Here is a 12805-nt window from a genome sequence, read left to right as displayed (position 1 = left end):
AATCGTAATAGCAATAGCCGTAGTTATGTCGATAGCAATAGTGTTTGGTAATGGCAATAATCATTTTTTGTCCTCCGTTATGTAGAACATTTGCACATACGTGAATGTCCTAAAGGACATTACGCACCCCGAAACCGAAACCGAAACCGAAACCGAAACCGAAAGCGAATGTGTTTATAATCACACGCCAAATATCCTGCTATCCTGGCCAACAGTTACATATCCTTGGCCTAATGCGACACGTGCTCCGCGCATATTTCTTGGCACTCTGGACGGGATTGGGCATGGGATCTAGTGAAGGTTCTGCTACTGGTTCCGCTTCTGGTTCTGGACCAGCGACAGTTGGTTATGGGCCTAATGATTGCCGCCCATTTGGGCTGGTCAACTCGTTACTCGGATCGAACATCGTTTGTTATTGGATATAGGGGTTATTATGGGTTATTTGGCTTAGGGAATTGGTTCATTTGTGAGTTTCACTGCCTAAATGGTAAACTAAGACTACGTCTTAAAATGATATTAATAATAGTCTTGCACATGAATATCAAATGCAAATAGTTGTGAAACAAACCGATAAGTTTTTAGAATTCAATTTCCTTCCTTTTTTTTGTATTCCAATTATTTTCGTATACTTAGGATGCTCATTATCGGCTTATCATTAATTGAATGTTAGTTACATAGTAACTAGTTTCTAAAATGATGCAAATCATATACAAAATATCTGTTTTCTTTTCATGTTTCTTCATAAATCATACAGAACAGGCAAATATTCGATAAATCGATAACGTTTCTTTAAATTTGTACTACTAATTTATAATCCATTGCTTTGTTTTCATCTTAAATATATCACTTTTTTGCCAATTAGTTTTTTGCCATTTGTTTATCGATAGATCGACCGTTAGTTACAATGCAAAACATGTCTGGCAAAATGCAAATCATATGTATATAATGTTTTTTTTTTCAAAACACTCTCTTTCCAATCGATTTGTAAATCATACACAAGAGGCAAATGTTCAATTTTGGTTCCGTACAATAAAGTGTAAACGAATGACAAGCTCGTAATCGATATAGTTTCGGAATAATGAATATTGAGGATATTGAAATGGAAAACTCGACTTACCAAAGTCGCTGTTGAGGCCAGAGGGTCCTGGCAGAAGGCCGGGAATGCCCTGGAGGCCAAGGAATGCATTGGGGAACGAGTGCGAGCGCTGATTGTCAATCCCGTCGAGGGTTCCATCGTGCTGACCATCGCCGCGATCCGAGGGCTCCGTGTCACTGCTGTTCGAGTCCTCACCCGCGCTCTGGCCAAGTTCGTGTTTCTATAAAGGAAATTTGAAATAAAAATATTTATCGATGAACAAACATTTCCTTAAATCAGAAGGGGAATTTATCTCTTCAAACTAAAACCAATGTCACACCAAAAACTATGCTACACTTTTAAGTACTCTTTCTACTTAATGCAATATACATTATATACATATACAATAGTCACCCACCGGATTGGCCTGCTGTCCGTTGCTGTTCTCCAAAGCCTGTCCCAGTAGCGATTCCCTCAGCTCCATGTTGCGCTCCCGATCCTTGGACGTATCCCGACCGCTCCTGTTCCGCGTGAGCGGATGCTGTCCGGCGACGGGGAACTCGCGATCCAGCAGCAATCGCTCGGGACTGATGCCGTGCTGGGCGCGGAACAGGTCGGCGCTCTTGATGCGTTTCTGTGGCGGCGGCGTCAGATGGCTCTTCCTGCTGCCCTCCATCTCGCCCATGTCCCAGTGGTTGCTGCTGCTGGCCTGCGAAAAATATGGAAGAGTAGATATGCCACGATGTTAGTGAAAAGTCTGGATGGGATCAACTAAGTCGAGTGCTGGCATTTCGTGGAACTGCACACTTTACTTTGCTGGGATTGGGATTCGGGTTTCTTACGGGCGACGCTGCCGACGACGCCTTCAGCTCCTGGATGGCGGGCGTACCGCTCGTCTGTCCGCTGGCGCTGCCGCTGCTGCCGACACTTGCTGCTGTTGCTGCCGCTGCTGCGGCTACTGCGGCGGTCAGTGATGCGGCCGCTGCTGCGGCTGCTGCTGCACTCGAGGCGGTCACTGGTGGCGGTATCTGTGGCGCACTGAACGGTGAGTTCAGGCTGCTGTTCAGGGATCCGCTGATGTTGTTGTTGCTGCTGCTGTTGTTGTTGCTGCTGCTGTGGTTGCTGTTATTGCTGTTGTTGCACGTGGCGCTCGTTTGGTTGGGCGGTAAATAGCTGCTTATCTTGTTGTGATTACTGCTGTCGGCATTATTATTGTTATTATTATTATTGTTGTTGCTCAGGCTGTTGTTGCTGCTGCTCTTGTTGTTGTTATTATTGTTGTTGTTATTGCTGCTGTTGTGACTCAAGGCGGCGGACAAGGCCTTGGAGTAGGGATAACCACCATTGACATCCGCCAGGCCGCGAATCTGCAGCAGATGAGCTGTCTTCAGGAAGTCGGGCAACTGTTCGTGGCTGACATTCACCTCACCATTGTACATAAAGCTGGAAAGAATCGTTTTATGAAATGAAAAACCTCACACAATGGTTGCCTTAACTAAACATGTTGTCTTCGTAATACTACTATTTGCATTAAATCTTAACTCAAACTCACCTCAGCAGATTCTCGACGTCATCGCAGCGCACGTCGCGCAGGATGACTATTGGGTGCTCGCAGGGATTGGCCTTGAGCAGCCGGCGGAAGTAGGGACTGCAGGCGCTGAGGACGACCTTGTGGGCGGTGAAGGAGCGCTCGTCGCAGGCCAGCGTCACATCGACGAAGTCCTCCTCGTCCCGCAGGTGACGGAAGGAGCTGAGGATCGAGCTCTGGAAGTCGTTCCACTTGAGGGCGTAGTGCTGCTGTTGCTGCTGCTGTTGCTGATGTGAGAGGTTCAGGGAGGGCGGGGGCGTGGCCGGCGAGAGGGCGGATCCGGTGGCGGCCATCGTGAGCGAGGAGAGGGAGGAGAGGGCGTGGGCGGCAGCGGCGGCGGATACGGAAACGGAGGAGGTCGCCGGCGGCGGGGGCTCCATTTTGACCACGCCCGCGTTGTTGTTCTCCGCCGTCTGCAGCTGTGTGGATTCGGTCATTTAAGTGGACCTCGTCTAGCCGGGATGGGATCTGATGGTCTGATGGCTGTCTTAATGGACCCGGTTTCGCTCCTTCTTTTGTGGCTAATTCCTTGGCTATTGTCGCACAAATGCTTCCCCTTCTGAGCCCCTTTGTTATATGTGTGCTCTCTTTTTTTTTTTTTGAATATATATATGTATTTTCTTTTTTTTTTTGGGGCCTGGCAAATATTTGCACTGCCCGTCCGTGTGTGTAAGTGTGTGGGGATTTTCCGGCTTCTCTGCTAATTCGGCGGCAGCCTCGCGCGGCCTTTGTCCATTTTCACCGGACTCTGTTTGCCGCGGCGCCCATGGACGGAGCTAAATGCTGGAGGGCGAAAAAAAAATAAAAAGAAATTTAAGATTAGTCCACGGGTTCGAATGGCTCAAATCCAAATACAATTGCTCGGGCAGGTGGGCCAATCATTAAATATTATTACCAATTATTCATACATAAGCAGCGGGACCGGGACTGCCGGATTGCCGCTGGATCGGCGGTTGGTCTAATGAAACCATTAATTACACGAGCGTACCCTCCGAGCCACCAAGCCACTGAACCACCGAACCACCAAGCCACTGAACCACCGAGAGCAGGCCACTTGTCGGGGGCATTAGACGCAAATCAATTTAATTTAACCGTTTACAAGCCACAAAACAATAGAGCCACACGAAAAATCTTTGACTTACACTTGGGAAAACCAATATAAAGAGATCTCAAGAGTTGGACCAATTCTTAAACGATTTTTCCTATTTCATAAACTTTTTACAAGTAACTAGGAATATATTTATAACTCCCGATCAAATGTCAATATTTTTTAAAACGCCAGCTACATTTATTTGTAATCCCCAAACATTTGAGTAATTTTCTAAGTGCACCCTCCAAATAATTGTACAAGATCATTAGATCATTAGGTAACCACCAACAATCCATCCATCTTCAGTGAGCTGCCGTTCTCCGTTCACCGATCTCCCCTCGCTATAAGGCGAACCCATCTGATCGATGTACCGCCATCAAAATATTTATAAACGCATTCATCTCTGGGTTTCTGGTCTTGGATTACGATCGCCGCGGAAGATTCGGATGCGGATTACATCGTGGCGATCGAATAATTCGAGAGGCGGAACTCGGTGTATCCACCTAATCCCATTACCTTACACACATTCATCCACTGCAATTGGCGCCTGCAGTTGCAGGTTGGTAATTTTTCATGGTGCCTGTGGAATTCCGCTCGAAAATCATGTTCACAATTTCCCTGGGTACTCATGCACTTATTCACTCTTTTTTGCCGCACTGACTCACATCGCTGTTTGATTAATGATGCGGCACTCGAAACTCGATTATGACCATCACCATTCTGGCCGTGACTAAGACAATCGAAGGAGGCTGGTCGGCAATGCAGGTATTTAATTTCAAAACTAGTTGGCTACTTGGTATGAGTTGTTTGTGCAATGAGTGTATGCCGAGTTAATTGATTTAGCCACATAGTTGTGGCATTTTTAACTGCCTTTTTTTTACCAGGGGTTTGTCTTAGTTAGAAGCATAAGTTTTGGAAATTGGAAAGTCCTAACCTGTGCACTATACCAAATATGTATCTACCTTTAACCCCCAATCGAAACCCTCTGCGTTGCTTTGCGCTTCGCTGAGCTGCGTGCATTTGTTTGCGCTAATTTATGAAGTAACCCAAAACAATTTGATCACAACACATTTGCTGGCAATTATTTCGTTTATTGAACAAACATTCGCTTTGCCTCGCACATCGCATAAATCCGAGGGGTTGGGGGCGGTGGCGGTGGCGGGGGCGGGGCCAGCTGCCATACCAGACAATACAATAACTAACCCGGCCAAGACACAACAAAATAAAACAACAGATAGTTTCCGGCTTGGTAACCGAAAAATATGTAAATGAATGGCGCGGGGGCCGCAAAAAGGCAGCACAAAAATACGCTTTTCACATGTAATCAGCAGGATGTGTGTGAGTGTAAGTGTGTGTGGGGTGTGTGTGTGTGTATGTGCAGGACGCAATTGCATTCAGCATGCCACACATCAAATGTCCAACTTTCAAACGGCAACTGCCTAAAAACAAAAACATTTCACAAATTTGCGTTAAACAAAACACAGTACATTTTGGCAGTCGAAAAAGGCCAAAAGCCATTCGTGAGTGTTAGTATGTGAGTGTGTGTGTGAATGTGTTTGAGTGTGGGTGTGTAATTGAAAGGAAGAATATCCTGGGGGGCTGGAGTTGAGCGTAACATAATAACAAATAAATGTAAATGATAATGGTAAATAAAAAACGAATTACTAAATAACACACAATCATCTGCAAATACACAGATATCGCTGGCATATGTATGTGTGCACACACACACCCTTCTAGGATATATATATGTACATATATAACGATCCACATACAATATTTAAATGGTTGTACAAACACGCGTATGCAAAAAGAGTTGGGGCTTGGTATCTAGAACTGCGGAAATGGCTGTTGGCCATGGGCACAATCAAATTTGTACTAACTATTTGAACACCCCAAACTCACTATGTTGCCCCGCAGGGTATATTAAATCGAGCGAGTACTTTGCGACAAAGATAATATTTTCAAATAGTTATTTTCCGCAAGTAAAAATACTAAATCGAAAATCAAACGCTTTGGAATTGACAAATATTTAACAAATATTTGAACAAAGAACCTAAAATCACAGGGTACATTGAGTTTTGGATAAATGGTGCTTGTTATTTTTGGTAAATTGATACTGTGCCTTGGCAAGTGAACTAAGTTCCTTGGTAAATATTTTACCCCCCACCGCCACTCGTCTTACAACCCCCAATTCTCCCACCATACATCCTTTTATAACTAGGATTCGGCGACGGAAGGAAGGGGAGGCGCGTTATGATGATGATTGTTATTTTTACGATTTGCATTTGAGCTGTCAGTGGAGGAATCATTGAATGTACACAAGGTCCGAGGTACAAGTAGCTCCTTGGTGTGTGTGTGTGTGGCGTTCCCTTTTGTTGTTTCTCTCATTATTTTTACAGTTATGTTTATGTCGCTTATGAGTTCATCAAATTGTGGAGCGTTCGGCCTTATAAAGGGAATGTGATGGGAAAGCCATAAACAAAGTAAACGCATGAACATCAAATCAGGAAATGGAGTCAAATTGGTTTCGGTTGCGAGTGCCTCGAATTCTGTAGTTTGTAAATGTTAGCCAGTAAAAATTCAAAAAGTTTACAGATTAAGCAAAATTACACTCAGTTTCTATTAAAAAATAGGTTTTGCATGTTTAGTAGCAAAAAATGCATATAATATTCATTATATGACGGCGCCTTCAAATCAAATTATCAACGGTGTCAACAATGCAAATTCTGCAGCCTATTTAAGGAGATCGTTCTATCGAAAATTTGTATGAAGCTATGGGAAAGGACCTCAATGCAAGCAAATTAGTTAAAAACCAATTAAAATCGCTCATCCGCCACGTTGACCAAGCCGACGCCACACGATGATTGCGGGGGAGTTAGGCCACCATATACGTATGTACATATACAATCTGTACATAGGAAAATGGATGCACTTGTAGCTGTGTGTGTGTGTGAGTATGCCCACGTTCCAGGACGAAATTTCTAAAAATCCAAATTAGAATGTCAATAAAATGCCAATTTTAATGAAATAATTAATTAGATTTTGCACATCAACAATCTAACACGCATTTGCGGACCAAACACCCACTCGTACGTATTTAAACATCTATGTGTATCCATGTTTTCTAGTCGACTAAAACCATTTTCAGAGCCGACCCACGTGAGTCGTGATTGGATGTGTGAAATTCACATGGGTGATTTTCCTTTAAATACACCAAAAGACTTTTTAAAAAAATCCGCCAAAAATAACTAAAACTAATGTGAAAAAGTGCCATAGAACTATAAATTTTAAAACATCTTTCGTTTATTTTGGGTTCCTACTCCATTTCAGGATTTTAGCTCTGATTTATGTATTCCGTTGTATTATCCTGCAGGTTTTTCAACCAAAAACTCTCTCACGGCCACACATCAAAATCAAAAACAGATGTATAAATTAGCATACACACCAGCAAAAGCGTTATAGTTGAATTCAGTTGTTGTATGCCATTTTGTTTAGAGTTCGCCTCACCTCCCCCACATTGGCTTTTTCTAAATTTCTAAATTTGCATGCGTTTCTATCTCCATTTTCCTTATTATTCATCATGGTATCCTATTCAGTTGTGTTTTTCTGCTGCCAGCAGCGCGATTTGTTCGATTTTCAATTATTTAAATGGTTTTATTTTGCTCGCCTCACATACACTCATATACATATACATATACATATACATAGACATATACTCATTTGCATTTCTGGACCCCAATCCTCGACAGGCACCGCAGCAATATCATCGCCCTCGAGTTGGACACTCATCAAAGTGGCACTCAATGGCAGGGAAAAAAACTAAAAGCGATAAGGGAACTGAGATGGAACTCGCTGCGACTATTCCTAATTGCCTCGGAGACTTTAAATTGAGACATGAAATTGAATAATTCAAAATAATTAGCAGGCCAGAAGACAGCCCTCGGTGGCAGTAGCTGTCTCAATCTCAGTCGCAGTCTGGTCGCGTAATTGCATTAATGATTTTGACAAATGACCGACGCCAAAGTCGCCTTTGACTTTGACGTCGACTGGATGCAGATGAGAGGCCCAACTATATCTGCCAAAAAAGCTCCAGCTCAATTTCCTACATTAAATGCAAAAATCAATCAAGGTAAAAGCTGCAGATTCAGGGCCAAGCGCTTTAGGCCTTAAAAAAATGTTTGGGAAACCCAAAAAGTGAGTAAACTAGTTGGAAAACAAACCAATTGTGTATATAACAAATTAGTTATCAACCTGTTTAACCTTTGTATCAATAGTACACTGAATCGTAAGCATTATCAATAAGTTACGAAATATCTCAAGTCGAATTGAGTTAGATTGAAAATTAGGAATCTTCATTTGTACTTAAATCCTAAATCTATCACTAGATTTTTTCTAAGTGCTTGGCTTAGAAATATCTGCGATCCATTTCATGGATAGACATTGAGGGACATTCGTAGCCAGCTGCTAATTAAACTAATTGAGTAATTTCAGAAATTCAGAAATTAAATGAGCAAATAAAAATGCCCAAAGACAGAGACATAAACAACCAAACCAAAGCCAAATTTTAAAGCGCAATAATCGCGAGCGCAATCGCAATCGCAACTTAAGCCCGAAATGGCCCCTAAAAATTGGATTCGTAGAGAGGCTAGATCTCCAAATCATCCGTCAGATGCGTGAGACCATTACTCATGGATCCAACTAGTGCGATAGTATCGCACTGCAATGCGTTTTTATTGGCACCCACTAGCCCACTATATCCACTATGGCCACTATGGCCACTATGGTCACTGTGAGCAACCTGTCCTAATTAATTTCCAACTTCACCAAAATGGCTCTCTTAATGGGGCGAGTCCACTAGCCGATAGCCATCTCAATGGGCCGCAATTAGCCCGAGGTGGCTATTGTTGCCGCTAGTTGATAGTTGGTTTTCGTTAGTTTCGCATGGCCAAGAAATGTGTGGCCAAATTTATGCAAATGCCAATTCGGAGATGCCGTCACTCCACAAAGTTTTCGACTTTCTTTTGACCAACACAGAAAACACACATAAAGATAACTAGATACAAGCGCAGCCGTACATATATACAAAAGATGTCAATGAACTGTCGTCTATAATAAAAATGGTTAATATTAAAAAAGAACTTAAAAGCCGGAGCGTAGAAGAAGAAATTGAAGATGCAGAGACAGAGACAGAGACAGAGACAGAAATTGATCTGTTCGGCCAAAGATTGGACAAAAGGAAACAAACTAAATATGTGGTATTTGAAATTTACATAAACTGGCCATAAATTAAATTAGCCAAAGCTAATGCCGAAGCGGAGGCCAAAGTATCCGAAAGATACAAGATGCAGGCCAACAAGCGACCCAGCATCATCATTATTCGAATACAATTAACACAAAGAGAAAGCAACTACGACAGCAGCAGCAGATACAATGGCCGTAAGAATGAATACGTTTGCGACGTATCGCTCAGATATACACCGTATATACTGGCATTAATTTTCCCCCTGGTATGCGCCGCCACATCCAACTTTCGGTATTGAAAAGCCATAAAACGTCGGAAAAAAACGAGAAAAAAAAAAAAAAAACAAGTTGAATTCGAAGTAGAAGTGGGAGAGATCACAGCGGATCGCGGATACAGATACAAATGTATCTCAACCTGTAAGTGTGCGACGTATCTACATCTTATAACATTTAATTCATTGTTCACTATTTGGGTTTTATGTGTATTATGTATTCCATTTTGTAGTTTTCGTTTTCTGACATTGTTTTTTGTTTTTTTTTTTGGTTTTTTTTTCGGCTCTTAGCCGATTCGATCTCGCGTTGTAAAGTGCTTCGGCTAGCTGGCCATAATGGAAAACGCGTATTGGCCAAGTTGTGCGTGGCGCTGTTGTTGTCATTAAATTTGCGTTTATTTCATTGGTTAACTTGTCTCCATTTCCTCTCCTCCGTTTTCTATTTCGTCTGCCTGCCTCCCCCCCGTCATCACCAGCCCCCACTATATTTGTATCTGTATCTGTTTTGTATCTGAGTGTGCGTTTTATTGTTTCGTTTCTTGCTCGTTTTCAATGTTTTATTTAATGATCGTGTTTACATACTTAGACCATCTCTTTCGCCCACGGTATTTCAACTAAATTGTATTCTTTTCAGCCGACTTGTATGCGGGCAATTCAACGAGAGCCGCTGGGCGTTATTAAATATAAAATATTTTGTCAATCTATAAGAAGTGAGCTAGATTGTGAGTTTTAATAAGCAGCGATATTATAACATTTCGAAGTGAATTTCAGTACAGAGAGAACATTAAGAACTTACAAAGATAATTCTTATAATTCAATTGCTTTAATTCAATCAGTACATAGTACCGAGTAAACGATTGGCCTGGAGTTTCACTTATCGGAACACAATCTATTATTGTTTCATCAACGAGAGTGTCAATCCGATTTCCAGGTCCAGCCAAGATTATCCGGCCAAGCGGCTTTGATTGGGTTCGGGGGTCAACTGATGGATCGATATGTGACTGGCGTTGACGGCGGTGGCCAGGTTAATTATAACATTAGCCAACTGACAACTGGTCAGCAGCTCAGCTCAACTGGTCCTCCTCGGCTCAAAGTATCGAAGTAACCGAAACACACACTCCAGCACACACACTGCTGATTTGTGAAGCGGAAGGTGTTTGCCATCGCCATCGTCAAACAGTATCCAAATATACTTTTCCCACACTGCCGTCTGGGTTTTTCGAGGTGTTCACACCACCATCCCCTCGATGGGAATGAGCTCCCCCGCGCGGATTTTTAGATCGGGTTCGGTACTCGTAAATATCCGTAAATTTCCATATGACATTATTAGGTGGTTCGCTGCTTCGCGTTGCCGGCTATTATGTCATAATTTTAGGAAAAAGTGAAGCGCTCAACCAAAGTAAATTAAAAATTGCTTTCATGCTTGAATTGTTTCGTGAGTTGTGCAAAGGGGCGAAGAGCTGAATGAGTACTTGGTTGGCTGCGAATCCGGCAAACTTCATTACCGCTCGTTTCACATCCAAATATAAAGCACGTTGTGACATTGCCACGGATCGATCCCTGGTGCCCATCGCCTACACTCGCTCCTCCAAGTGTGTTTATGGTCGATTGGAGGCTGGTAATGGATAATACGAGTGTGCCCCCCTTTTGGGATTCAAATTTAGAATTTAGAATGACGGGGTGAATGAAGTGCGCAGTATTCAATTAAAGTCATTATTATTAGTAATTTCCCATCGCCAGCAATTGCCATTGATTGTTCGTTAGATCGAACAGATCTACAGATCGAACATCCATCCATCGATCGATTCGAATTGGGATCGTATCGATATGGGATCGGTAATCCCACCCCCAACCGTACTAATTGATATTCGAGTGCGATAGACTCTCGGCCCCTTGGGGGCCAGCTGCATTTTGTATGGGACTCTATACCGGAAAAATTCATCAATTTCCAATTTGTATGTATTAAGGCGAGCATACCCCCACACACACCCCCTTTGTGCTGGGGCAAGCATAATGAGGCATTATGCAAAAATGGCCGAGTATACTTTTTCGCTAATGAAGAGCTGTAGTTTTTGCTGCGGACGTCTTTATTAAAAGTAATTAAGTCGTTGTAATTGTCATTTGACGAACTGTCTGTTAAGTGGCATAGGTGCTGGCTGGGGGCACAAATGGGATTGTTTTGACATCTGCTAGATAGCTACTTCCATTTAATGCCAGAACTAATGGGATCTCCATCATTTTGGGGCATTCATGATTCGCAATGTTACAAGGTATTCGATTCAGCTATTTATTGTTTACACAAAAATTCATTGTAAAATCATACAAGTTTGTGAGGCAACGGGCTTGGATTGGCATTAGCATTACAGGTTCCAGCATTTTGGAGTCGAATCTGCCCCATGGAGTGATGTTCCCCCTTCGAAAGAGCGAGTTCCACATTTTTGCCCCATTCCACTGGCTGGCGTCATTGAAGTAAGTAATAATTGTGTCTAAATTTGTACGCAGACCATTTGAATCTCAATAAAATTTATAGTTATGACGAAAATATCTCCCCCCCATCCAACAACCCCCAACCCGCTCCACAAGTCGATTCCGCTCCGCAGGCGAGCTTTAAAAGCATTTTTGGGTTTGGTTTGGTTTGGTTTGGGTAGCCAACGCGAGCGTACAGAAATTGAACTCAAGTGCAGACAATTGAAGCTCCTCAGAGAAATTTTTGGACTGCGGGTTTTTGCTTTGAGGTTGTGCGATGAGGGGCGTGGTGGTTGTGTGGGGGAAATGCCACCCCTTTTGATGATTCATGTGTGTGTGTGTGAGCACACAGATATGTATTTGATTTTGATTTCAATTCCTCTATTTATACGTCTGTCGTTCTGTTTTTTTTTCTCTTTTTTTGCAAGCGGTTATTAACCAATGCAAAAGTCAGCCGACAGTCGAGTACTCGCGCCATTTGGTTAATTGATTCCAACGTTTGCCATCCCCCCTCCCAACCACCCACACCCCTCAGAGCTCCACATGTCCCTATATGCTTTTTTGTTGCCGTTCGCTTTGACCAATTCGAATTTGTGTTATTTATTGTTGCCATAGAGCTGCGGACACAAGTAAATCTGTAGCGCAAACTGGGCAAGTGTAGGGGGAGGCAGGGCACACTGCAAGAAATCACTCATATAATAACAGATTTTAACTGGAGTTAATTACTCTAAGAACATAGACATTGCCAAAAGAGTAAGCATTACAAACATTTCTTTAAGATGTATTCCTTATTATGATATAGTAAACTATTGGTCTAGTCATCTGAAATTTCTTTCTGTGCACTTTGCAGGGGGGAGGTGAGTCTGTTTCTAGGAACTATAGGTACCGAGGAGTGCGGGTTGTGCAGTTAGAGGAGACCGAGAACGCCACAATTACGGCAAATTAAAAGTAATATTGCGTGGCTCTTTGATTCTATTAAGACTGTTAACCGGGGGCTACGACAAGGAGTTTGGTTAGGAGGGAGATAGGGATGGGTAGGTTTCTAGAGAGCCGCGTCGAGGGATGCCAAT

The 12805-nt window shown here is 42.8% G+C and overlaps 1 protein-coding gene across 8 annotated transcripts in view; it reads right to left on the bottom strand.

Moving 5' to 3' along the window:
* LOC6527256 (protein abrupt) overlaps positions 1-12805 on the bottom strand; it is a 48244-nt gene that overhangs the window by 22896 nt on the left and 12543 nt on the right. For 5 of the 8 annotated variants that reach the window (XM_015198158.2, XM_015198156.2, XM_015198159.2 and 2 more), the window contains exons 4-7: positions 2628-3446; positions 1888-2518; positions 1494-1784; positions 1118-1316 (exon numbers count right to left, since the gene is read on the bottom strand). In XM_015198158.2, the coding sequence (XP_015053644.1) occupies positions 1118-1316; positions 1494-1784; positions 1888-2518; positions 2628-3100 (1594 nt within the window). In that variant the 5' untranslated portion in view covers positions 3101-3446. Of the gene's footprint in view, positions 1-1117; positions 1317-1493; positions 1785-1887; positions 2519-2627; positions 3447-3805; positions 3913-12805 lie in introns of those variants that run through there. The other 3 variants (XM_002088314.3, XM_039371787.1, XM_015198157.3) reach the window with 2 other exon arrangements.

Source organism: Drosophila yakuba, chromosome 2L (assembly GCF_016746365.2).
Source record: "Drosophila yakuba strain Tai18E2 chromosome 2L, Prin_Dyak_Tai18E2_2.1, whole genome shotgun sequence".
Lineage (NCBI taxonomy): Eukaryota > Metazoa > Arthropoda > Insecta > Diptera > Drosophilidae > Drosophila > Drosophila yakuba.
The sequence above is the reverse complement of the archived record's forward strand: the minus strand, read 5'-3'. Positions and strand labels throughout refer to the sequence as shown.